At 35.3% G+C, this 26,408-nt stretch overlaps 2 protein-coding genes across 2 annotated transcripts; both read right to left on the reverse strand.

Annotated features, from left to right (window-relative positions):
* Positions 1 to 1,315: 1,315 nt before the first annotated feature.
* On the reverse strand, positions 1,316 to 1,778 carry LOC117791171. The gene is made up of 2 exons (XM_034630849.1): positions 1,754 to 1,778; positions 1,316 to 1,685 (listed from the first exon to the last, which is right to left on the reverse strand). Exons 1-2 carry the CDS (start codon positions 1,776 to 1,778, stop codon positions 1,351 to 1,353), a joined length of 360 nt encoding a protein of 119 aa, XP_034486740.1. The 3' UTR covers positions 1,316 to 1,350.
* Positions 1,779 to 12,529: 10,751 nt separating this feature from the next.
* Positions 12,530 to 20,189, reverse strand: LOC117790664 (protein single-minded; the record flags this gene model as incomplete). The annotated part of the gene is made up of 8 exons (XM_034630169.1): positions 20,138 to 20,189; positions 19,863 to 20,057; positions 16,884 to 17,053; positions 16,570 to 16,671; positions 15,729 to 15,896; positions 15,468 to 15,667; positions 13,642 to 13,748; positions 12,530 to 13,563 (listed from the first exon to the last, which is right to left on the reverse strand). Coding segments are annotated over exons 1-8 (2,028 nt in total), but the record flags the coding sequence as incomplete, so codon positions are not given.
* Positions 20,190 to 26,408: the final 6,219 nt, after the last annotated feature.

Here is a 26,408-nt window from a genome sequence, read left to right on the forward strand (position 1 = left end):
CACTGCATCGTAACTAATCATAGACTTTGATTTAAAACAGAGAAAAATGCTAGATTAAAAGCAAACAACTTTAGTGCTTTGGTTATTTATCTACGATATGGGCAAATACTAGTACACTCAGAAAAAAAAATCAAAATTTTCGTACTCAAACAGGGGATATTCAAATAAAAACGATCTCAAAAGCTGTCTAAGTTCGGAATTAGGTAACATCTTATTTCAAGTTCGGTTTTCGCAAGTTCGGAAACCTTAAAATGAAATTTTTCTGGCATACTTAAGTATCAGACTTTTCAAGTCTGTAAAGATTGAAAACATACTAGTTTAAGTACACAAAAATCTTGAACTAATCTAGTTCTAGTTCAAAAAATATTCTTATTTTTAAGTTTATTCGATCTTGAAAAATACTATTTTAAGTACAAAGTAATCTTAAACTAGTTAAGTATTAATAACTTTGTGGTTTTGTGAGGTATTTTATATATTTTGACTAAGTTTGGTTAAAATCGAACTTTTACTTCAGAAAGCTGTTATGTTCAGAATTCAAAATTAAAGATCGATTCACACTTAATTTAAGATTTTGAGTACACAGAAATCTTTAAATTTGAAGAAACAAACGGATGGCATATTTTTCTGAGTGTACGTTGTGCAAACTTTGCTCGCAAACCTGGCCAACAGACAATCCAATTCACAAGTTCCAGCTACTGCAGTCCAGGAGCACACGTGCAACGTGGCCAACTTGGCCAACACGCCCTACAGCATAAAGCTGACATTCTGACATTCCCCAAAGAAGCTGAATTTAATTAACTAAGTAAATGCTTAGACATGAGTCCCATTCCGCTTCTATAGCTGATGCTGCTGCTTATCAGCATCCTCAGCACTGTTGATGAACTCCAAACGAATAACAACAACAACAATTCTGAGCAGCTTGTACGCTTAGTGACCAAATAAGCAAGCAAAGTCCAAGTTTGATGTCTGCATCTTTGCAAAAGCGCCTTCGGCTCTCAGCTATCATCTCTCCATCTCTTCATTCCTTCATTTATCCAGCTCTCCATCTATCCATCTTTCCATCATCATCGCTAGCCGACTTGTCGGTGGGCCTCCTGTGAATTGAGCCCAAAAAGGACCTCCTGCCGAGCAGTTGACGCTATGCAAACCTGATTATAATGTGTCAAATCCATTATGTGCTGTCAGGATTTTAGGCGCAAAAAGCGTTCAGTGTATTGCACTAACTTTAAGACAAGTTTTTGGGCCAAAGTCCTTTGGTCAGACAAAGTTAATTATAATTTTATGTGTAAGCAACAACTACGTGCCGTTGGCTCAATTAACTCAGCCACAATTTGTGGAGTTTACGCACAGTTAGTGATCTATTTCAGCCTTAGGGTTGCGCTCATTCTTGATAAAGTTGCCATTGAACAAGAAATCAAATGGATATTCCTCCCGATGCTCCCAATCATCTGGCAATGCTGGATGATTTTGATATAACCAAAAGCAGCAATAGTTTTCCGTTTTATTTCCCAGCATACTTTCATCTGGCAATTCCATTGTACGCTTTAAGGTTTTGCGAGTTCGACCCACTGTGCGTCCAAGCTGTCCAGAATATTGTCGAGCCGTTGTTATTTCAATTGCATAATTAAAATCCTCAATTGATTGCTGGGAGTTTGAAATCCCTTTGGCTTCCAGGAGCACTAAAGCTGCAAAAAAATAATTAGCTTAAATTAGCCTAAAAAATGTATATCTGAATTTAGGTTGATTTGCTTACCTAAGAGTACTGATAAACCTTTCATTGTAATATTTTTAACTGTAATGAAATTCAAAAGTTTCATATCTATAACTAATTATATGTCTTGCTATAATTTGAATTAGTTCAGCACTGCAGGTAAATTAAAATCAGTGTTGCCATATTTCTCACTTTACTTTACTTAACAAAATATTTTTATTAATTGAAAAACGATTAAAAATCCACCTGATTTTCTTCTTACAAAAGAATTTTACCCACTTGCAAACAAGAATTAAACAATTAATTTATTGGTAAAACCACCGAAATACTTTTTCTAATGCAGATAAACAGTAAGCGTAAATATCCCATTACAATTTGATATTTTGGGTAAAATGTTGAGATTTGCTTAATAATTAATTTAAGCAGTTAACCCAAGCTTAAATTGTGTTTCGCTAAATTATGGTCAAATGTAAAAATATTTACTATTTTTTTTTATATTCTGTTTGCTATGCTCTTAACCCGTTTAACCGCTGCCCGTGAATACGCCAAATGCTTTTTAGCTGAAAAGCTAAAGGTAATGAAAGCATTTCACAGTTGTTAGTAAACAAAACAGCGAAACTGCAGAGCAAAGTGAACTCAAAGACAACATCACCTAAAAGTGTAATCCAACAACAAGCTTCTGTCATGCAACGGCGCATTTGTTGGCTTTGCAGCTTGCGGCCGCCATTTTGTCAACAAGGCGGCGAGTCGCCATTGTTTGGAAAGCCTTCATCTTGCATTCTGATTGCGTGGCTTAATTGCACAGTGGTCTCGACTAGGCTTAATGTTTGTGCCAGATTTTGACGGTTGCTAGAGAAAAGTGAAAGCTGAGCGCACTTCTATGGCCCGCATGAAGCCGAATTAAAAGCAGCAAAAACAATCGAAACAGAGAAAATAAATGAAATAAAAAAAAGTGGGAGAAAAAGAGAAAAAGGGGCATCTCGAGGCTTGACTTTGTTGCGGGCAGGCATCAAAACAAAGGCACAAAACAATTTCAGAACAAATAAAACTCACACCTGAGACTATTCGCTGGCTATATACATAGTATAGTACGTTACCAAGCGTTGGGTCAACTTTGTGGGCCTCGGAGCAGCTGCTCGCAAAATGAATCGTTATAAATCAATTTGTACAAATTGGGAAAACAAGAACACAACAATTACACGGTATACTGAGGCGTAACATTTTAAAATGACAGAGTCGGCAATACCTTCTAAACATAAATATAATAAAAGTTCTGAATTCCCATCATGCCATGCTAACGATTAAATCATTTTCAAATTTAAAGTGTTGTTTTATACTTAGTGCGATATAAGCAGTTGATTAAAAGTAAAAAATTGAGATTTAAAATATTGAATTTTCAAAATTTCAAAGGGGGAGCCCTTACCATCAACACAGAACCTTAGCTTCGATAGTCGAAAAATAAAAAAATTTCTTAATAAACAAAATTTTAATACAGAATTAATAAAGGGGCCAAACCATGATCAAAATGACATTCCGCTTGAAAATCGGTACAGTTTTGCCAAAGTTATGACAGTTCAAACTTGCTGAAGCCTCTGATCTAGCATTTTACAAGTCAAAATATTTCTTCATTTTGACATGATTTTTTACAAAAAAATGAAAGGTCTCAGAATCAAATTTAAAGTGTTGTTTTATACTAATTGCGATATAAGGAGTTGATTAAAAGTAAAAACTTGAGATTTAAAATTTTGAATTTTTGAAAATCACAAGGGGGGACCCTTATCAACGAAATCGAATCTTGGCGGTGATGGTCGAAAAATTTTAAATTTTCTAAATGAACTAAATTTAAATGCAGAATGAATTTAGAGGCCAAACCATGATCAAAATGACAATTCTTTTTAAAATCGGTTCACTTTTGACAAAGTTATGCAATTTTCAAGTTTGTTCAACATATGAACTAGCAACTTTTCAAATCAGAATTTTTGTTATTTATAAATATTAAGAAAACTTATAAACATACAGAGAATAATAACATATTTCTGGAAAACTAATTTATTTCGGTTATGGGTGCGTTTTCCTTACTAAAAATGTTTTCTGGTTTTAGCATTCTTAAGAAGGAAACGCAAAATCAAACACGTCATATTAAAAAAAAAAAAAAAAAGAATTTAAAAATCTGCAGATAACATAGAAATTTAAAATTCATATGTACATATTTATTCTTTAAAGAATTATATTTTCATTTCTTTCAAACTCACTGTAGAAAGGTTCTGTCTATATAATATGGTTATAGGGTATGTAGCAAAGGATGAAAGTGAATTCAGACGCAAGCAACAGGACAAGAAAACAAGCTCAACTCCACACGGTTTGCCTTTGCCCCACCTTCGATGCCCTTTCAACCGTCATCCACCACCCACCACCCACCATCCACCTCGTCTAGTTGCGCCCTTCTTTTGAAACAAATCAAAGAGAAATTGCAAACGACAAGTTAATCTTACTTCAAGCATAACCGGAAGCCATTTTATGACCCAATGGACAATGTACAATGTACAATAGCATCAGCCGCAGCTACATTTTCGACTTCCTGATCCAATGCCATTCACTTACGCGTATTTACAATACTACAAAAAAAAAAAGGCGGAAACGTGGACATTGGTGCATCCTTAGTAGCCGCATTTAAGATTAAAATCGCACAAAGAACGCATACAAGTTAAATAAAGGAATTTATGCGCTACATTTTGGCTGCTGCTGTTGCTATTTATGCGGTTTAAAGTTCAATAAAAATCCAAAAGGAATACGAAAAACTTTCCTGTATATCGACAGCTTCTTCTAGTAGCCTTTGGCCTTTGTCTTTGTTCCTTCTGTAATTTTTTGCAGTCGTTTTTCGCTTGCTTTTTTTGGTTTTTTTTTTTATTTCTTTGTGCCTGCGTTTTTCATGATGTTTGCACATTTGTTCCTTGTTGTTATTGTTATTATTGTTGTTGTTGCTGTGCCTGTCGATTTTGAGCTACAAAGCCAAAATCTCGGCAAGCGCGAAGAAGACCAAGAGAAACCAAGAAATCGGCAACGAAAACAGAAAACAGAAATACCTTTTGCATGCTTCATTGGCGTTGCCTTTCTGCTGAGTGAACATCAAATGGGATTTGTCGGGATGGCCAAGGGGGCTACGACCGGACATATGTTGTTGTTGTTGCTCTTGTTATTGTTTCGCAACAGTTCAATGGTGTGTTAAGCACACACCCACACACACCCACACACACCCACACACACACACATATGCTCGGTTTATGTGCCAACATCCAATAACATCGACCATCGGTTTAGTGTCTGAGATATGTGCGAACTTTCTGCCCAGACATTGCAGCTGTAAGCAGTGCACTTATCCAAATTAAGATTGTGTCCAGATTCTTGGGCGCAAACATCAAACATTTGACTTGTGTCTTGCGTTTTGTGTCATGTATCTAATCTCCTTTGAGCACCCCAAAAACGCCTGTTTTTAGATGAATGATACTTGACATTCTACACATTTTGAAATTTATATACATACATAAAAATATCGAATACAAAGTATAAATATAAAAATATCGCAAAAAAATATGGTATTTCAGGATAGCTATTGAAAACACAGTTTTCAACATTGTTCTAAATTTGTTTCCATTTTTTTTATATTTTCCAAAAATTTTTAATTTTTTAAAAATCTAATTATTAATTTCAATTAAAAGATTTTACACATTTTGAAATTTATGTACATATCGATAATAATATCGCATAAAAAATGATATATCAGGGAATACTATCGAAAACACAGTTTTCACACATTTTTCTAAATTTTTAAAAAAATTTTTTTAAACCAAACATTTTATATTTTTCAAAAATCTGATTATTAATTTTAATTAAACTATTTTTCCGTAAGGCGAGTTGAAGAACTTTAATATCTTTTCATTTTCAATGCTAACTAAAACTTTTCAAAAAATAAAAAAATACAACTATTTTGAATGCTAGTAAAATATTAATGATTATACTTATAGCTACAACTCTGTCTATTAATAGCTTGCTCTAACTCTTCTTCTCCATTCCTCATACTATACATTCTATTCGTAAATTTCAATTCGTGTTGCAATTTTGTTGTCAACATTAATTTGGTAGGTTAAATATCAATTGAAATTTTCTTATTTTCAGCTATGCAAACAATTCAATATTGTCTTGTGAATATCATGAATTCCAAGTTCCATTATGTTTTGCAAGTAAAAATGCCTAAAATAACTTGCTTAATTATGAGGTTAATTTGAATAGCATGAAATTGTTTACACTTCTGCTTTAGAGTGTCAAATTTTGTGTGTGTACATATTTACACATATCTTATTACTGGCACGTGTATCTGTGCAGATTTGTGTGTGTTTCCTATTTGCCTGCCATTTATTTGTATCTTTTTTTAATGGTTTTTGAGCGTCTGCCTGGCGCATAACTCAAAGTGCTTGAGCATTCGATGCCGTGCAGATAATGATGCTAAAAGTGTCGCCTGGCTGGGGAAATCAAGGTAAATCAATGCCATACACTTACACTGAAAAAAAAGAACAACTTCTAAAATCAAGAACATTCATCTTTAATACTTTATTCATCAAATAATACCATTTTAAGACCATATTACTAATTTTAAGAATATTAATCTAAAAAATCGTTGTTTTTATTACAAGAATAAAAATCTAAAATTATTAGGAACGTATTAATGTGTCATATGTCATTTAAAGACAATAGTGGTTCGAAAGAACCACTCGTTTCAAAGAAAAAACACAGTAAATTAACATTTCTAAAAAATTAACAAACCAGAAAAAATTGTTAAGATTATAAGAAAAAACTTATAAATTAAAAAATTTCTTTTTTTTATTTCGTAACTTCAATTTTAAGAACATTTATTTTTATAACAAGAACTTGGTCTTATTTGAAATGTTCTTAAAACCAAGATGTACTTTCTTACATTAACAATTTTATGATTTTGGGGAATATTTAAGTCAAAATTCTTAATTTTGAGACCAAAATCTTAATTTTAAAACATTTTTTCTATCAGTGTATACACACATGTGTGTCAAGTAGAAAAAAAAATACCATATCGAAGAATGATTTTCATTGAGCAGGAAAATGTGTTTGAGTGGAGTGTAGAGGGAAAATAAGCGTCAGCGAAATCTGCTTCAATAGCATTGCCTTTGCCTGATAGGGATGCGTTTTGAGTTGGAATGGGAAGTCATAAAATCGCGAGAAAGCGTCACAACATAAAGCACAACAACAACAGCAATAAGAGCCACAAAACTGAGAAATCGCTGGCGGCTACGATATACTCGTAATGATGTAAAATATATCGTTGAGATTTCGGCAACTTGAAAACCGAAAACCAAAAGCCCACGCCAGAAAGACAGGGTCTGTGCATGTGCTGATAAAGCATTGAGAATAAAAAGAGGGGAGAAGCGAAGAAGTGGGAAAAAAATGAAAAGTGTTGGTTGCCTGTGTCGTATTTGTGCACACTTCAAAGTCAAACAACAAACAAATGCATAAAATATCGCGTTCATACGAATCTCGAATTTGCGTAGCATACTCACGCCCCCCCTTCTCTCCCCTCCTTTGCCACTTGGGCTCCCTCGCAGCTTTATTCAATTTACTTTAATAGCCGCGCTTAAGTTTGTCCTAGTACACATGGCGTATGCGCAACGTTTAACTTTAGCTCATGCCTTCAGTGGAGTTGAGCTGAGTGACTGGGTCGCCTTGACTGCCACACTTAATGGATGAAGTGTATTGATGATGTCGACGCTTTCCCCCCTCTCAGCTTCCCCTACAATCAGCCAACAACATCGCATCACAAATCTGAATTGCCGCATTTGAACTTCAATGACGCGCAATTTTATGCGTAAATCTTTTACATAAATTTTGCAAAACGTTTACGTCTGCACGAAAGGATTTGCCAAGGCAACGAGTGAAGCTGGCAGCTTGGCTCCTTGGCTTTTAAGACACTTTGAAGCCCCCAATGAACGGCAAAGTGAAGTGCGTAAAAAACGTTAATACAGGCTTTTGTATTCCCCCCTTTTTTTTTATGACATTTACTGCTACAATTTAGCAAAAGTCTTTTTTTGCACATCAATGCGAATTCAATAAAATTCCTCAATATTTTCTAAATGCATCATAAATCTGCTGCGTTTCATCATTTGACGAGCTATAAATCAAAATCAATTTTATCACAAAAAAACAAAAAACTTTTCATATTTGCAAATAAAATGCACATTTTCTTATGACATTCATATTTTCCGATTATGTATCTTTGATATGACAATTGTTATACTTTTTCCATATTTCTTAATAGCAGAAAAAGTCAAAAGCGTGCTGTTAATTCTATTTTATTTTTGCCACATTTATTGAATTCTTTTGTTCTGTTTTGGGACATTAATTCTGAGATCCCATAAAGTTGTTAGCCGTTTGATCTGACAGCTTTAATTTAGCCAACTCGCAAATCACATTCTCTATCTATTTTTTTGGTCAAACTCAACCATTCCAATTACCATTAGAAATGAAAAAAAAAAGAAACCAACAAACTGAGAAAAACAAAATTTATTAAGTGATAAATTTGGGACATTGCGCAAAATGTCAGGAAAGGTCAATTGAAAAGTGAAAGCTCAAGAAAAGGATGTTAAGCGCCTTTTGGCACCCACGAACACACACACCCACAAACACACTCACACACACACACACCAACACACACACACACATACGTACTCAATCAGCGTACGTTGTCAGGCAAGCAAATGTCCGTCGTCATCCTTTGTCAATTCCGTCCGTGCTTTTCTCCGTTCAACGTTTCTTGGCCAACGAAAAAGGCGCACAAAACAAAAGCCGCTCAGAACAAATTACCAGAGTTGTCTTTTCTACAACTTTGCGGCTCTTTCCTTGTTTTTCCTTGCCTTTTACTACTTTTGCTATCCCAACTACTATTTGCCAATTGCACTTTTCAACTGGCCCCATTTCGTTCCCTTTTTCGACCATGACCAGAAACTGGCAACTGGCAACCGGTGAACCGATTCCAGGTCCATCCTCCAGGCACTTTAATATAACGGTTAGTTTTCTATGCTAACGGTGGCACTCCCTTGAGTCAAATGTGTGTACAGCTGCGTACAATGAGCTAGGGACTTGGACTGGACATGCGACACACACACACACACACACACACACAAGTTGAAAGACTTTGTTGCAAGCAATACAGTTTTGCTGCCAACTATTTGCCCACTTAAACATTTATGTAATAGGCTTGAAATTTCCATTTGCCAACCACAAAAACTACACATTTGTGTGCGTCTATGAAATGTGGAACCACACCAGATTCTACCAAGTTTCAGGTTGCTGCACCTTCAACAGACAAGTTATCTGCAACCTGCAACCTGCAACTTGCACGCATTAAATATTTAAAACGGTTACCATTTCCGTGTCCAACCGCAATGATTCTGGAGCAGCTTAGTTCTGGACTCGTGTTGGCCATTAAGATTTGCCTTTAAATACGGCTAGAACTGAAGTATGAATACACTAGTTACTATTTAAGTATCTAAGATAAGTCTTGATTTATAAGTGCGCTTCAATGCATGAAATTATTGGCAATTGTATAAAATAAAATAATAAAAATAAATTCCACACAGATAAAAATGATTTCCATATCATTTAATGTAACTTTGTCTAAAAATTTTATAGTCTATTCAGTTGTAAATATTCACCATTCTTTATTTAATATATTAAATTATTAACTACAACAAAAAGGGTCTGATTTATATTTAAAAATATGTATATTATAAAACTACTAAAATAAATTAAAGTTAATCAAACAATTTATTTAAAAAAAAACTGTAAGTTAATATGCATATCATTATGTAGTTCATTTTTTTATTACATTGCAAAATAATGAATTAATTTTAATATTATTTAACAGCTTTATACTATTTCAAACTTATCATCTTCCTTGTGGAAAGGAGCTTAAAAACTAAACCTATACTATCCTTCGACTTTGTTATCTTATCAAATGTCTTGACAAATTCGAAATACCTTTAGCAAGTGTATAATGAAGCAAAAGTCTGTCTTTTGCACATGGTTTCCATATCTAGAATAAGTTGATCGTATTTAATTTAAGTAGCATACTTTTTGGGGCAGCTGTGGCAGCTACTTCAAATGCGTCGCCCGTTGCCGTTTCCAGTGGCCAGTAAAACATCTGGCAAGCTGGCAAGCTGGCACATTGAGTCCAAGCACGAATTTTAAATTAAAATCATTTGCACTTGCACTTGGAGTTGCGTTTAATTCAAAATTAGACTTTGCATTTCCGAAACGCTCTCAAATATTGCTTCGAATTGAGCGCAACTTTCATTATTAAAGTGCATTTCGGTTTCATCTGCTGTCCGGCGAAACCAAAAGGCCAAAAAGCCGCAGAACAGCAATGGAGCAATGGAAAAGTCGAGCAGTTTTATAAGACTCAAACAGCAACAACTCCCACAGCTGTTATACATTTTATTTTATTTTTTTTGATTTTTTTTTCGTTCTTACTTTTTGTTCATTTATAATATGACTCCCTTTGCCTTTGGCTCGCTTTGAAGTCAAGTTGAGTCGAGTCTGCGTGGCAGTCTGAAAGTTGTGGTTTGGTTGCTCTTAAATTATTGCATTAAGGAAAAGTCCTTGAGCAGTGGCAACACCAACAACACCACCAACAGCAGCAGCAGCACATGCACAGAGCCATGTTTTAGGGGCATCGCAATTAAATAATTTGCGGTCTGTGTGCAGTCGAGGCGTAAAACTTTTCGAATGCTTCGAGAAATGCGAGTAAGTTAGCCATGAGTCAAACTAAGGCACAAAATGCAGTTTCAAGTGCTGTCGTAACAATGCCTGAGCCTTTGTTTGTGGTAATTGAAAAAGGACAATTAGCCCGGCCTAAAGAGGTCACCCCTTTATCTGCAGTTAGCATATCTGTCTAAAAAGCCTACTTGGTCAGCACACAAAATGGCAGGCAATAAATCAATGACACTCACACACACAGTTACGAAAAGAACACGGACATAAACATATACACGAGCATGGACACTGGCCAAATGTGTAAACTGTTTGTTTTGTAGTTGACCAAAATGCCGGTCAAAAACAAACAAAATTAACTAAAGTGAGCTGCAAACCAAAGTTATTGCTAAGCCTTAAATTTCCATTTAATTACAATTTAAATTGCAAATATACTTGAAGCATATTAGTGAATTTAAGAACATTAAATTTCATGAATATTTAATAATTACTTTTAAACCTGAAAGTTTCATATAAGAAAAATTAAATCGTTTAAATTTGAAATGATATTCTCGCAGCGTTGCCAGCACATTGCAGTAGAGCGCCATCTATGTGTCATCTGGCCAATGCTGCCAAGCTGCTGAAATAAGTACCCTCTTACAAAACCATACAAGTTGGCAGTCCTGCGAGACCTGACGTAAAAGCTTTCCTCGGCAAAAATATGTAAAATTGAAAGCTGCCAAAGTAACGAATTTCATTATGAAAATTTAATTGAATGTTGTGTGTAAGAGAAAAACTATAATATTAACTTTATTGTTCACCCACATAATAATTTGTTTATTCAAATTAGAAAAATTTACGTTTACAATTAATTTTACATGTACAATTATTTACTTGCCTTATGAAGATCATCATCATATCAGATATCTATGTAAATGGAGAACGGACCATGCCTTATATACACACTATCGCATATTTACATACAATTTCAACATCAACATAATCATCATCCATCTATTTATAAATAATCGATGTAAATATGCGATTATTATGAACGAGCCTATACATACACATACAGTTACTCAAGTAATTATTTTGATATTGAAAGAAATTCACATATAATATTTTTATATTTTTTTTTTTTAAATTAGGTATAATAGAATTTAATTTATATTTTAGCTTGTTTTTTTTATAACCATAAGTAAGTAAAATAAAGTAAGAAACAAGTTAAATAAAAAAATATATGTTTGTTTTTGGCAAAATAAGATATGTGAATTTTTAATTTTGTCAAAACAATTACTAACATACATGTATGATGTATAGAACAAAGTACATCTAGTGCTTAAAACTAAAATTTAATATATATATATTTATATTATTTGTATTTGCATCTTTCTTTCTTTTGAATTTGTATTTTTGCATTTGTTAACAATGATTATTTTGCAATATTCAAACGCGCGCCATAAAATAGCGCCAGAAATAATCGTGTAGAATAATAATATTAGATAATAATAAATAGGTGTGCAGATGAGTTTTGCAGCAAAAATTTGAGACCGTGGCTCAGCCACATATTACAAAATTGAGAAACTGACAAGCTGACAAATTGAGAAACTGACAGAACTAACAGAACTGAGAAGCTGACGAATTGAGAAACTCAGGGAGATGCACATTCGATAAGTCAATAGAACAATAACATTGCAACAAGGTTTTCTTCGTTTTAGAAACAACAGCAACAGCAACATTAACAGCAATAAGCATAAAGCAATTGATACCCTGCTAATGCACAAAATCGTTGGGTATATAATGCTGTGGCTCCACAATGACGCTGGTGTAATGAGGCGTCGCTGCCACAGCAACGGCAGCAGCATTCACATTCTTAAAGCTCTCGGCAAAGTCGCTGACAACACGTTGTTGTTGCTGTTGTTGCTGCTGTTGCTGTTGTTGTTGTTGCTGCTGCGGATGCATGACATATTGCTGTTGTTGCTGATATTGTTGTTGTTGCTGCTGTTGCTGCTGCTGCAGTCGCTGAGGCTGATGTTGCTGCAGATGTTGTTGCTCCAGCAAATGTTGCTGCTGTTGGTGTGGATGTTGGTGATGGTGCTGATGTTGCTGTTGCTGCTGTGAACTGTTGTCGGAAAAGTAGCTCAGCTCAAAGTTGTGACTCAGATCGCTGTAGGTGGTTTGCGATGGTGATGTGCCATTCACAATGGAGGCATTGCCCGTGGACAACTGACGATCGCTCTCCGAGCTGCTCGAGCAGCTGTTGGAGTTGGCCGAGAAGGGTCGTATCATGGACGTGGCCACATCCACCGTGGCATCATAGTCATAATAGTAGTGATTGTTGTTGTTATAGTAAAGCGTGCCCGTCGTTGTGTCCGGATACTGCATTTCCGTTGAGTAAACACCTGAGGATGAGGCCGATGCACTGGAGCCACCGCCGGCACTGGAAGCGGTGCCACCGCCCACACTGCTGCTGGAGCTGACCACCAGATCGTTGAGCGGCGGATAGAGTTGCGTATAACTGAGGCTATCGTGATCCATGCTGCCGGATTGCTGTTGATGCAGCTGCTGATGATGCCACACGACCGGATTGCTGTTGTTGTTGCTGTTGTTATTGTTGTTGTTGTTAGTGGGCACCGGCGTGAGCGCATTGGGCGGCTGCGGCTGCACGGACAACGGCAACTCTGGCTCAAAGTAGGGATCCAACTTGGGACTGACACTTAACGCTGGCGTGCTGGACGCGGGCAATTGTGGTTGCTGCTGTTGCTGTTGTTGTGGTGGAACGCAAGTGGCCGCCGATGCTGAGGCAGTTGCCGCTGCCGCTGCTGCTGCCGCTGCCACCGCTGCTGCCTGAGCCGCCGGTGAGATGGGCTCCCGTTTGACCACGCCCGTTTGTATCTCATTCAGGACCAAGTCTTTGACCTCTCGTTCGCTGAGCACATAGTTGACGCTCACGATGAAGACCTCGCGGGAGGAGCGGGAGTTGTGCACCAGCGTGGCATAGGATTGCACCCAGACCCAGCCGCCGCCTTTGGTCAGGAAGCGATAATATTTGGTGGTAACTTGTCCTTTGTACAGCACTGCAGAGCGAAAGAGAGCGAAAGAGAGAGAGTTAGTAGAGCTTAGTGCACAACGCCTTAATGTTATTGTTTTCTTACGGATTTGATGGGAGCAGCGCATGGCCATGATGTCCGCCGCATGGATGTACTGATAAAGCGTCTTCTCGATAAGGTCCTGTGGCTCGTAGCCGGTTAGCTGCGATACGCTGCAAGCAAATAAACAACAACAATAAGCACAACTTTGGGCTATGTACACAACCAAGACACTTCTTCTGTTTTTTGTAGTATACCCTTACATAGGGTATTATAATAACTTCACGAAATATGCAACACATTATTCATATATATATAAATTGTATACACTTTGATTTTTTCCATTAAAATAAAAAATTGTCATAATTTTGTTGGGATATTTTTAAAATTGTATGTCGCCAAAAATATTCCACTTTTATATAACAAACAAGTGGGAAAGGCTATAGTCAAGATCCCAACCATAGGATACCCGTTACTTATTTCAATATATATAAAAGTACTTTAAAGAAATTACTACCTAATAAAAACTACTGCATACTTTTAGGTGATTTCATTGAAATAGTAACTTTATTAATAACTTTGGTTAGCTATTACTGCCGTTCTACTTGTCCGATCTTGCTGCGATTATGTGAGATTATAAATAATATTAATAGACAACGTTAATTACCATAAAAACTGTATTATCTTAAAAACTGTGGGTGTGGTGGTTTTTAACTAACGGGTATAAAAACATACAAAATATGTGAGCTATTAAAACTTTGTTTTTGAAGTTAATTTTCAACTATTAATTCAACAACAATTGCAAATGCTTTTTCTGCATATTCTTGATCAAGAAAGTTTATGTAAACTCTGCAAGAGTATCAAATTTTTGGTGTTGGTTTTCCTGTTTTCCTTATTATTTATTTAAACAAGAGGACATTGGTGTTGCTGTTGTGTTTGGTCCGTTTACTTTTGTCAACTTCAATTCAATTATGCAGCAAAAACAACAACACCTAAAGAGACCACACTGCAAAAAAGGGCTGTTTCCCACTTTGGGGTTGCTCTACACCACAGCGGACATCACATTAGGGAGGAAACGAGACAGAGCGCTGTATTCGCGTCATGGCAACATCATGAGGGTAATTGAGTGACAATAATGTCAGACAAAGTGGTCTGGGTTGAGGGGGGAAAGGAGGGAATAGCTGGTAGTACAAGCTGGTACGGCATATAGTCAAGGCACTTAAGGACCTCAACCTCATCCTGCCGCCCGCCCCATCTTGGAGCCGCACACACAAAGCAAAATCAAGCTCAAGAGGGAAATGATTTGTTTTCCTTTTTGTCAAAGAGCCCCTCGTTCTCGTTCTTGTCTCGCTTGGATTTCTTTTTGTTATTGTTTTTTATTATCTTTTGGGGGATGTAACTGAGAATTTTTTTACATTTTTTTTTTTGGTATGGTCTTGAAATACATTTTTTTTTATGCTTTGCTTGCAGCCCGTTTAAATATTTGTCTAGTATTTGGTTCTGCTGGCAAGAAAACTGAGCCTTTTTTTTCTGGCCTGCTCCCGCAACTGTGTTGATATTTTTAAGGATATAGACAGTTGGAGACTGCTAAATTTTTTAAAAGATTGCATTTAATTTTAATTTTTAAAAATACATTTTTAAATGATTTTTGAAGAAAATTTTAAGAAAATTTGCATTTAATTTCAATTTTTAAAAATAGATTTTTAAATGATTTCTCAATAAAATCTTTATAAAATTTGAGTAGAATACAAAACAGGTTATCAAATCGAAACGAATATCGGTTAAAGGTTGCGGTTATGTTTGTATTTAGCCATTTCCATAGTTTACTACCGGTTAAAGGTTACGGTTTCGATTACGGTTTTAGTGCCTGTTACCAAAAAATCTGAACTTACCGTGCATCGAAGAAGATCAACTTCATATCGAGCTTGGCACGAAACATGAACATATTCTGATGCAGTTTGATTTCTGTGATGGCAGATGAAGGCAGCGAGTGACCGACGGCAACCAGGCCGAGATTCTGTATAAGACTGCCCTGGCCATCACCACAGTCCGGATAAATGCGCGCTTTCAAATAACCGGAACAGTGTATCACCTGTAAAATGAACAAAAATTGAATTAGCTGATATCTTTAAAGCTTATTAACTTGAACTTACCTTGAAGCCAGAGGTTGTTAGGCCCGCATTGCGCTTGGCCAAAACACATTTCATGCGCAGGAAGAAGGTCTTCTCAATTTCGATCGTATGCGAGCCACGATCGTGGCCATATGCCGCCGGATGTTGCACGCCATTCGGACTGCCAATGGGCGTGTGTGTCTGGGAGAGCTGTTGGGAGTAGCATGAAAATAATGAAAATAATTCAAGAAAAAATCAAGTCAGAAAAACTATAGTCGAGATTCCGACCATAGAATACCCGTTACTAATTTCAATATATATAATAGGATATGACTTTATAGAAAATACTATCTAAAAAAAATACTGCATACTTTTAGGTGTTTGTATTGCCTTCATTATTAATAGCTTTGGTTAGCTATTACTGCCGTTCTACTTGTTCGATCTTGCTGCGATTTAGTGGGATAATAAATAATAATAATAGATAACGTAAATTACCACAAACATTTTAATTATCTTTAAGACTGTGGCTGTACTGGGCTTTCCCGATTTGCGGGGGCAGAAGGAGGCGTGGCAAGAATTTGAAACAAACTTGATCTGCGTGGGGTCTGTAGAAATCTGTGTGCCAAATTTGGTACCTCTATCTCTTATAGTCTTTGAGATCCATTTGTTCATACAGACAGACAGACGGACAAACAGACAGACGGACATTGCTTTATCGACTCGGCTTTTAATGCTGATCAAGGATATATTTACGTTATAGGGTCGCAAATGTCACCTTTTCCTGTTACATACATTTCAACGAACACAATATACTCTCTTACTTATTTTTGAGCAACGGGTATTCACATAGGGAGATGGCAATTCAAGATAATATTCTACTTACCGGATGCTGATGCATATGCGGGTGCAGTGACAAAATGGCATTCATTTCATCCTGATCATAGCTGTGTATATACTCGAATATGGAGTTGCCCGTCAGCTCGACCTGTGCCAAAAGAGATGAACAACAAATTAATGCCAGGTCTTCTGCTGCCACTTGAAAGTGCCAATTAGTGAATGGAAAATGTGAATGCAAATTTTTGGTCCTTGCGCCATTTGACGCCAACACTGGCGCTCCTTGACTTGCAAAATGCAAGTGGTCCAGGCACAGAAAGGGCATCCAATGGACTCGCAATTTATGCGCATAAATCAACTCACCTGACTGAGGCCCAGGTGCACCGAGGCGGTCTCTGAGATGTACATGATTTTGCCATCCGGCGCCACCACAAAGATGAAGCCGTCCAATGTCTGCAATAAATGTGAGCCCAACTCTTTGATGGTTGCGCCACGCTGCATGGCCGGCGAGGAGCCCCAAGCTTCACCCAAACCTAAAAAAGAAATATTTAAAAAATAATACATTTTTTATCAATAAAGAAATATATAAAAGTGTACCAGAAATCTCTAGAGTTTTTAAAGAGAATTGATTTTGAAGACAACCGTTTGAAATGTCGGTGCTCCTTAAATGTCAGAGATTTAATTTTTTCGAAAACATTTTATCAAAGTCAAAAAATTCGAATGCCTCAAAATTTCTTGCAGTTTTAACAAAATTATTAAGTTTAGATGTATTAAATATCAGTTGTGTTCCAGAAATCTTTAATGACTTTGAAAATAAATGTTTTTGAAAACAACCGTTCAAAATGTTGGTTTTCCTAAAATGCCAGAGATTTCATTCCTACTCAATTTTAAAGATATTTTAATTCATATTTTTTCAAAATCATATATTCGAAGTCAAAAATTTAGCTTTTTTACTTGCTGCTTTATACAAAATTATTAATTATTTAATATCAGCTGTGTTCAAGACATCTCTAATGATTTTTAATGTCCTTCAATGTCAAAGATTTCATTTTTTTTAACATTTTTTTAGGCATTTTTATTTAATTTTAAAGATATTTTAATTAAATTTAATAAATATTTATTTTTATAATAAATATTAAATTCTCAACAATTTGGGAGATATTTGCAAGCAAAAGTTGCTTGATTTTAGAAACACCAACAATTGTTTTTGGATTGCTTTAGCGCTGTGCGAGTTTTATGGAACACACCTGATAGAAATTATTTTTTTGAATATTTATTTTGAGTGAAGCTGCAGAATTTTCCCTTATTTGGTGGCAAGTTTCCCATGGCACACATGCAGCTAGCTGGCTGTCAACTAAGCAAATCAGTGCACAATGCCCAGTGGCAGGACACACGCCCCAGACGCCCCACCCACCCACTTGCCGCTCTGCTGACGTCTAAATATTATTCGCAATTAAAGTCATCAGCGCCGTTGGTGGGCCAAACCATAAAGAATGCTCAAGAGAAGACTGAGTCCAAGCGATATTCATTGCATTCTCATGTACTTGCCCCATGTTGCAGGCAAACTTCCTTGCCCGTGTTGTTTGTTGCCTATTATTAAAGTAATTATTTCAATAAAGCCAGCAAAAGAAAAGCACAAAACGCTTCGCACAATGGACAAAAAAAAACACAACACAGAGGACAACAACCACAGCTGAAATCCACTCCCCCTGGCATTGTGGCTGTTGTGCAACCCTCGTTGTCAGCATAAAATCTCAGAGACACACACACACACGCACGCACAGAGAGAGAGAGAGAGAGAGAGAGAGAGAGTGTGTGTAGTGCCACCCAGAGCCACCCACTGACAACCCACTTCCAGTCGAGCCTCTCGTGTCCTGTCGTCTCGTCTCGTCTCGTCGCTCTCGCTGCTTTTTGAGTGAAACAACAGGCCGCCATTGTGTTTTCCTGAATGCCCCTGAAGCATACTCTCCCCCCCCCACTCCCTCCCAACACAGAGCCCTTCCTCTTTCTTGGCTGATTGTTTATTGTCTGCCCTGTTGTTGAGTGGTTTTTCCTTTAGCATATGCTTTAAGCAAACATTGCCGTTTAAACTTGAAAATTTGTCGTTTCGTGTTGTGTTGTGTTTGTGCTAGAAAATCGCAAAACTCGTCGTCGCTCGACACTCGCATAAAATAACAAAGGCGCACGGCAGTATCCTGCTGTGTCCTGCGTGGATCTGTGCCACATAATGAGCGTGTCGGCCGCGTGGCTGTCAAAGATTCCACATCATTTGACAATTGCCGCACGTAATTCACACGCCAGATGAAAAGCCAACGTCAAAGGCGAGCGACAAATTGAGCGGCATTTAATTCAACTAATTGGCATTACATGACCAAAAGAAAGAACCATAAAGGACTAAGGACACTCCGCAAAGTACAACGGCATAAAAGCGATCGTGCTTTGCCTTTTATTATTTCTCAAAAATATAATAAACATAAGCTATATTCCTCTAATATCTTGCTAAATAAAGTCTATAGTGTCAAATAAGACACTATTTATATTGTATGACGTATTAACCTATGTATTGTAAGACCTTTATCAACTTTGTAATCCCTCTTCTAAAATTATTTTCCAAATTTAGCAAAATTACTATGTAATATTGTTTTTTACAATAAAACTAATAAAAATTGCATCGGAACGTTAAAAACCAGGGACTGTAATCATTATGAGTTATATTGTAAAAGTTTATTATAAAAGATTATTATAAAAATTTGATATTTCAACATAATCATTATAACAAATTGATTTGTAGTGTTTTTCTGAAGAAATAATCATAATTTTATGAGTTTTATTTTTTTTTTTTTGCTCATCATTATTTTCATGAGTTTTATTTATTTTTTTTTTTTTTGCTCAGAAATAGTGATTATTTCTTGAGTTTTATTTCTTTCTCAAAAATAATTATTATGATTATTTCTTGAGTTTTATTTCTTTCTCAAAAATAATCATTATGATTATTTCTTGAGTTTCATTTCTTTCTATAGAATAATCAATATGATTATTTCTTGACTCTTATTTGCTTGCTCAAAAATAGTCTTTATTTTATGAGTAAAATAATAAAAATCATAAATTAGAAGATCATGATGAAATAGCAAAAATTATTCTTAAGCAAAAATTTTGGTAAATTTTAAGCTCTTTTAAAGTTACTAAAAGTAAATTATTTTATTTAATTAAAATAAATAAATAAATATTCATTATTTAATGCCCTTTTAAAAACCTAACTATTTTTTCCGAATTCTATTTTTTTTTCCTTTTTTTAAGTTTCCAAGTTTTTTCTCAGTGTATAGACTTAGCATTGCGACTTACCATCGGGAAATACTTGGCGCATTTTCAAATAGGATGTGGTCAGACGTATGACGGACGCCTTGTCCAGCTGTGACGTAATCGCCGCTGGCAATGGCAATAATTTGGCCAATTCACAGAATTCGGTATTTTCCTTTTCACGACGCGTGCGTGCAGCATTTTTGCTTTTCTCCTTCATGGCACAGGTTTTAGCTATATCTGCAATAAGCACACAAATAAAAGAGTATTGCAATTAGTATAAAATGCTGTAGATGATTCTATTTTTAGGGTTCACAGACCATGTAATCTGCTCTCATAACAATCCTTGCGCACTTTACGTTGATTTGTCATTTTGCTAGCAGACCAGATAAATTCCCAAAGATACAAATATTTAAAAAAAATACACTGTTGCAGCTAGATGTTGCACTTGCTCATATCCCGACGATCACCTGTCTGCAACTGAGCACACAACGTCCGATGCAGACACTTTTAACAGATTTTCCAACAGATCTACCTGAGCTGACTGCAACTGTGGACTGCCATTGGCTAAAACAGACTCCTAAGCCAACTACCTGAATCTGAGCACAGACCAATTGACTTTTCGCAATGCTACTAATTTGCCCTGATCCTCAATGGCAACCGGAAATTGCAGGTCGTTGTTTCTGTGAGTATTCAACAGGTTGACATAAATGACCGCAGGAGGTTTGACTTTTGTACATAATATACAATACCTTTATGCCAATCATATGTATACAAACTAACACACACTTGGATTATGCATACATATACAAGAGGTTACGGTCAGGGCCAGATTTTGGCTGAGCTCAAAGTGAATTTCCCTTCTTGCCATTGATAAAATAGTTTGGAACGTGATTTTGGCGCAGTTTGCTAAAATTCATGGCATGACTCCTGCTGATTTTTTGGCCAACTCCAGGGAAATGCCTAGCGGACAAACATACTTGTAGATACAAGCGGTATGCATCTAAATAGTTTCGTTGACTATTTAGAATTCGCACGTAATTACAAGCTTATTGACATAGGTCACGTAGGTCGCAAAGTTGCAAGAAGGTGCGGCATGATTAGGCAATTCTATCGCCGACTAGACATGAATGAAACACACTTACTTACTTACGAGCAGGGAGCGTAACAGTTATAATTTTTAAAATAAAAATTATAAAATCAAAATTATATGCCGATTTTTATAAAAAAAAAGTTGAGAAATAATAATTTCAATTTTTGTTACAAAACTTTAAAAATAAAAATTAATAATAATTTTTAAAATAAAAATTATTTGTCCATTTCTATTCCAAAAATTTAAAGATAAAAATTGAATGAAATTATAAAATAAAAATTATTTGCCGATTTTCATAAAAAAAAGTTGAGAAATAATAATTTCAATTTTTGTTACAAAAATTTAAAAATAAAAATGAATATTAATATTTAAAATAAAAATTAATTGTCTATTTCTATTTTAAAAATTTAAAGATAAAAATTGAATAAAAATTGAATGCACCTTTGAACCAAGTGGTGTATTTCCAACATCTAAAAATATATATTATGTGTGGCTCAATACTTTTCATATGATGCATTACACGACCTTAAAGGACGTATATTAAGAATATTTAAGGTATTGATATTATTAACTCTTCAATTTCTATAATAGAAATTGACAAATAATTTTTATTTTTGATTTTTATAATAAAAATTGAAATTAATTAATATTTTTAATTTTTTTATAATAAAAATTGAAGCTAATTATTATATTTACTACAAATTTTTATAAACAAATTTATTTCGTATTCAATTTATTCCCTGCTTACAAGTTGCCGTCTCACACATGATAAACAACATCGATTTATGGTAAAATAAATCTATATCATGCTAAAAGTATCTTTAATGGCTTTGCCAAATGGTAGACCAAAAGTGGAACATTTGTCAAAAGTCAGCTGGACAAATTCGGAACAGAATGGGGAACGGGACGAGGACATAGCTGCAGTCATCCGCCACGCACACGAGGTACAACTACAGGAGCAACAGATTTGCTAAATGATCATAATCCTAAAGAGCATCCGCCGCTAATCCGCAACTCAAATGTGACAACATGCGCGTCTGAAGTGCCGCCGAGGTCGTTCATATCCGGCGGTATTGTTGCTGCCTTTATTACCATTGTTGTTGCCGTAACTGAGCGGAACTCTTGTGCAGAGCATTCAGATTTGACCGCGGTTTTTACGGCGTCAAAACGGCGTCCCGTTTAGAAAGTGATGGCAAGAAGGGAAAGCCAATTTGAAAATCTATTGTATCGTGGAAAGCAGCAGGCTTATGATACTTTATGATACTCTAAGTGGGTCAAAATGGCACAGGATATGGTGAATCCATATACAAACATTAATTTGAATCACATAATTTTCGAAATGAATACAAACGGAAGTAAGACAAATTCCCATGAGACAAAAAATTAGAAAACAACATCAAAAACAGCAAGTCAGACTATTAAATATGTACAATAACATGAATTGTAGAATACACAAAAAAAATCCTATAATTACTATATATTACTATAGAATACTCTGCATAATGAAAAGAGTCTAATGGTCAATTTAATTTACATAAAAAAGCATAAAATCAAATAACTTTTTAAAATTCTAAAAGCTTAAAATATTTACAGGTTATGAGGAACAAGTAAAAAAATCACTTTTAATAGTTATTTAAAGACTTTTATTTTATAAATCTAAATTAATAATAACTTATAATTAAAAAACAATTAAAAATAAGTATTATTATTTATTATTATTTTATTCATCTTTTATGTCTTTCAAGATTTATTAAATAAAATAAAATTCCTAATAATAAATATTTTAATGATTAAAATTTAAAAAATTAAAAATAAGTATTGTTATTGATTTTTATATTATTAATCTCTCATAAGTCTTTCAAGACTTTCTTGAGAAATAACATAAAAGTCTTAATAATAAATATTTTTAATATATTTTAATCACAAGTAACTATGAAATTTGAGTTATAAAATTAAAGTCTTGAAATAACCATTAAAAGTGTATTTTTTTAAGTCTTCAATATGTATAAGTTTGCAGAGATTTAATATCAACAAAACAATTTAGGTACATTCGAAACAAAAATTGAACTTGTTCTTAGGTTTAATTTTTTAGTTGATATTTTGAACAATAACGACAATTTTCAGTCCCTGCTGGCAGCACTTTTAAAAGCGAAAAGTTAAACGAATATTTGAGTACTGAGTTGAGCTTTACGACTATGTTATGACAGTCTTCTAGGAAAGAGCATTTCAATAAGTAGAAATGTATTGAGACCCGGTTCTCGTTTCTTAGTCATAACTTGACCTTAATCTTGTTAAAGGCAAACAGCAAAACCAAAACAAATAGAAAACTTTAAAAATACATCTAAGAAAATATGCACAATGAACTTGAATTATGGACGCTGGAAATGGGAGTGAACAGCAGAGAAAGAGTTTCGGTTAGAAAGAGAGACATATAGGGAAAAGAGCAATGGATATTATCATTGTAGGAGTTGCCCAAAGTGACAGGTAAAAATTAGAAAACGCGTTCAAATGATTCCCACGCTGCAAAAAAAAAAAAGAATAAAAATGAGGAAAGCCATAAAGCAATTAACAGCACATTGGACTCTCGTTTCACCTCCGCTGGGCGGCTGCTGTTGCTGTTGTTGTTGCTGCTGCTAATGTGGGCGTTGCGGCTACGCGCTGCATGCGGCGACTGCGACGTCGACAGCGACGCGCGCTTTCTTCCATATTGACAGGTAAGTCCTGTCCAAGGCGTATATGCTAAAACTGGACACGCTGGCCAGTTGAGTAGTTCTCACGCTAGCGTCTAGCGGGAATTTCCACTGGACCAATTGATAACCAAGCGGGAAAACACCGAGCACATGTCAAAAGGCCAGGAATTTCGCTTGCCGTTAAGTGTGAGAAATAAACGGAACTCAGGTATAACTCTGCAAAGATTCCCACACATATAGCCAACAGTGCTAGGAGTTGCTGTTCCTGTTCGTCCTGTGCGCTATCAGGTGACAGGCGGCAATGGAAATTCAACATACGTTTTAAATGTGCGTAACATATGACAATGCCATAACGATAACGATAAGACATAGCCAGTCTGTTCCTCTCTTGTTTGCTCCTGTCACATTGAATCTCCTCCTTCTCATGCTCTTGCTTATCCTTCTCCAATCCCTACCCCACCACCACCACCACCATCACCACCAGCACCACCACAACTGCTCCGCGCACTCTTTTTCTGTTATTCCAACGCACATGAAGTTTTATCTTGAAACAACAGCCAACGTTGTTGGGCAACCCCCGCGCAACGGGATCGCAAAATTTTAATGCTCAGGCCGCGCTTAATTTTCGGATTATAACCCGTAAAGTAAACAGGCAACGCAATGTCCTTAGCAAATCCTGCAGCAGCCGACTACCAACAACAACTGACGACTGCACATTAACCCAATTTCAATATGCTTTTTGATTTGTTTGCGCGCCACTTTAACATTATCAAACAACGGTTTATGCACGCTAAGGGGGGAGGCGGGCGCGGTGGGCGTGTCGGGGCCATGTGGGTTTTTTTTTTTTGGGCGCTTGTGCCTTTTAATTGCCAGCAATAACAAGTAACGTCGCCCATAACAATCACAGCAACAACAACAACAACAACAACAACAAGAATTAGACATTTGCATTTGCGTTTGCTTGAAGTTCGCCAAAATCCCCAAATGCAAATCCGCTAATTGCGTCGAGTTTTTGTTGGAGTTTCGGGTTACGACATTTTGGTTGCCTTTACTATCGCTTCAATTATCGTCAAAGTGCGCAAAAAACTGCGTATTGATTAGCATAATTAGCTTATATATTCAAAAATGCATATATATATTTATATTTATGGGCTTGGTATTATTGGAATGATTTTTGGGTTGGGCTTAGATAAAATGAAAATTTAGAAATCAATGAATCAAACCGAAACCAATAAAGTTTACGGTTTCGGTTCCGGTACGCTATTTCGGTAAAAGTTTCTACTTCACTTTTCTTCTAATAATTATGACATCGAAGTAAATATCTGGATCCAGAGGAATAAAATTGTTTTAAAGAATTTAATAAAATTTGAATGCAGAATAAATTAAGATGACAAACCATGATCAAAATGACATTCTGCTTAAAAATCGGTTCAGTTTTGCCAAAGTTATGACTGTTATAAGTAGCTCAAGCCTCTGATCTAGCAACTTTACAAGTCAAAATATTTCTTAATTGTGACATGATTTTTTACAAAAAAATGAAAGGCCTCAGAATCAAGTTTAAAGTGTCGTTTTATACTAATTACAATATAAGGAGTTGATTAAAAGTGAAAACTTGAGATTTAAAATTTTGAATTTTCAATATTTCAAAGGGGGGACCCTTAGCATCGAAATCAATATCTAGTGGAATCTAGAGGAAAATATATTTTTTTAAGAATTGAATAAATTTTAAATGCAGAATGAATTTAGAGGCCAAATCATGATCAACATGACATTCCTTTTAAAAATCGGTTAAGTTTTGCCAAAGTTATGACAGTTTGAAGTTGCTTAAGCCTCTGATCTAGCGACTTTACAAGTCAAAATATTTCTTAATTTTGACATGATTTTTTACAAAAAAATGAAAGGCCTCAGAATCAAGTTTAAAGTGTCGTTTTATAATAATTAAAATATAAGGAGTTGATTAAAAGTGAAAACTTGAGATTTAAAATTTTGAATTTTCAATATTTCAAAGGGGGGACCCTTACGATCAACATAGAACCATGGCTTCGATAGTCGAAAAATAATAAAATTTTCTAAATGCAAAAAGCTTAAATGCAGTATGAAATAAGTGACCGAATCATGATTAAAATGGCATTCCAATTGAAAATCGGGTAAGTTTTCTTTAAGTTATGACAGTTGGTTAGAATAAAACTCCCATTTATTGCTACTATTACAAAAAATGCATATTTGAATGATGTTACTAAATTTTACAAACCAGCAAATTTTACAAATATTCACTCAATTTAAGTATTTAATTTTTAAAAATGATATTGGTATTAAAAGATCACAATTATGGTATTAAACAAAGCAAGCTATTTTTTATTGTTGGTCAACAACAATGGCTTAATGCGTGTATTCTGATCAAATGGCTAACCATCTAGTAAATACATTAAATAGAAACACAACAAATATTATATTGCACCATATACGATAAATATGTAAATAAGCACATAAATTGTTAAACTCGTTGCTAAACTAAAATAATTCGGTGTGAAATATGTTTCAAGCCCAATGCAAACAGAGAGAGCAAATCAAAGTGTCGATATGAAGTGAAAATAAACAATGCGAAAAGCTAGACCAGAGACGTAATGATAATCAGGCAACATCATAATCATAATCGTTATGTTCATTACAATATTTTTGAAAATAATTATGCATGTATTTTATTTGTGTTTGCTAAACAAATATGAAGCGCTCAAATACACAAAGCGCGCTGAGGCGTTCAAAATGCGAAAGTAAACTTTCAAATGAAATAAAAATAACAACAACAAC

Source organism: Drosophila innubila, assembly GCF_004354385.1.
Source record: "Drosophila innubila isolate TH190305 chromosome 3R unlocalized genomic scaffold, UK_Dinn_1.0 2_E_3R, whole genome shotgun sequence".
In the NCBI taxonomy this organism is placed as follows: Eukaryota; Metazoa; Arthropoda; class Insecta; order Diptera; family Drosophilidae; genus Drosophila; species Drosophila innubila.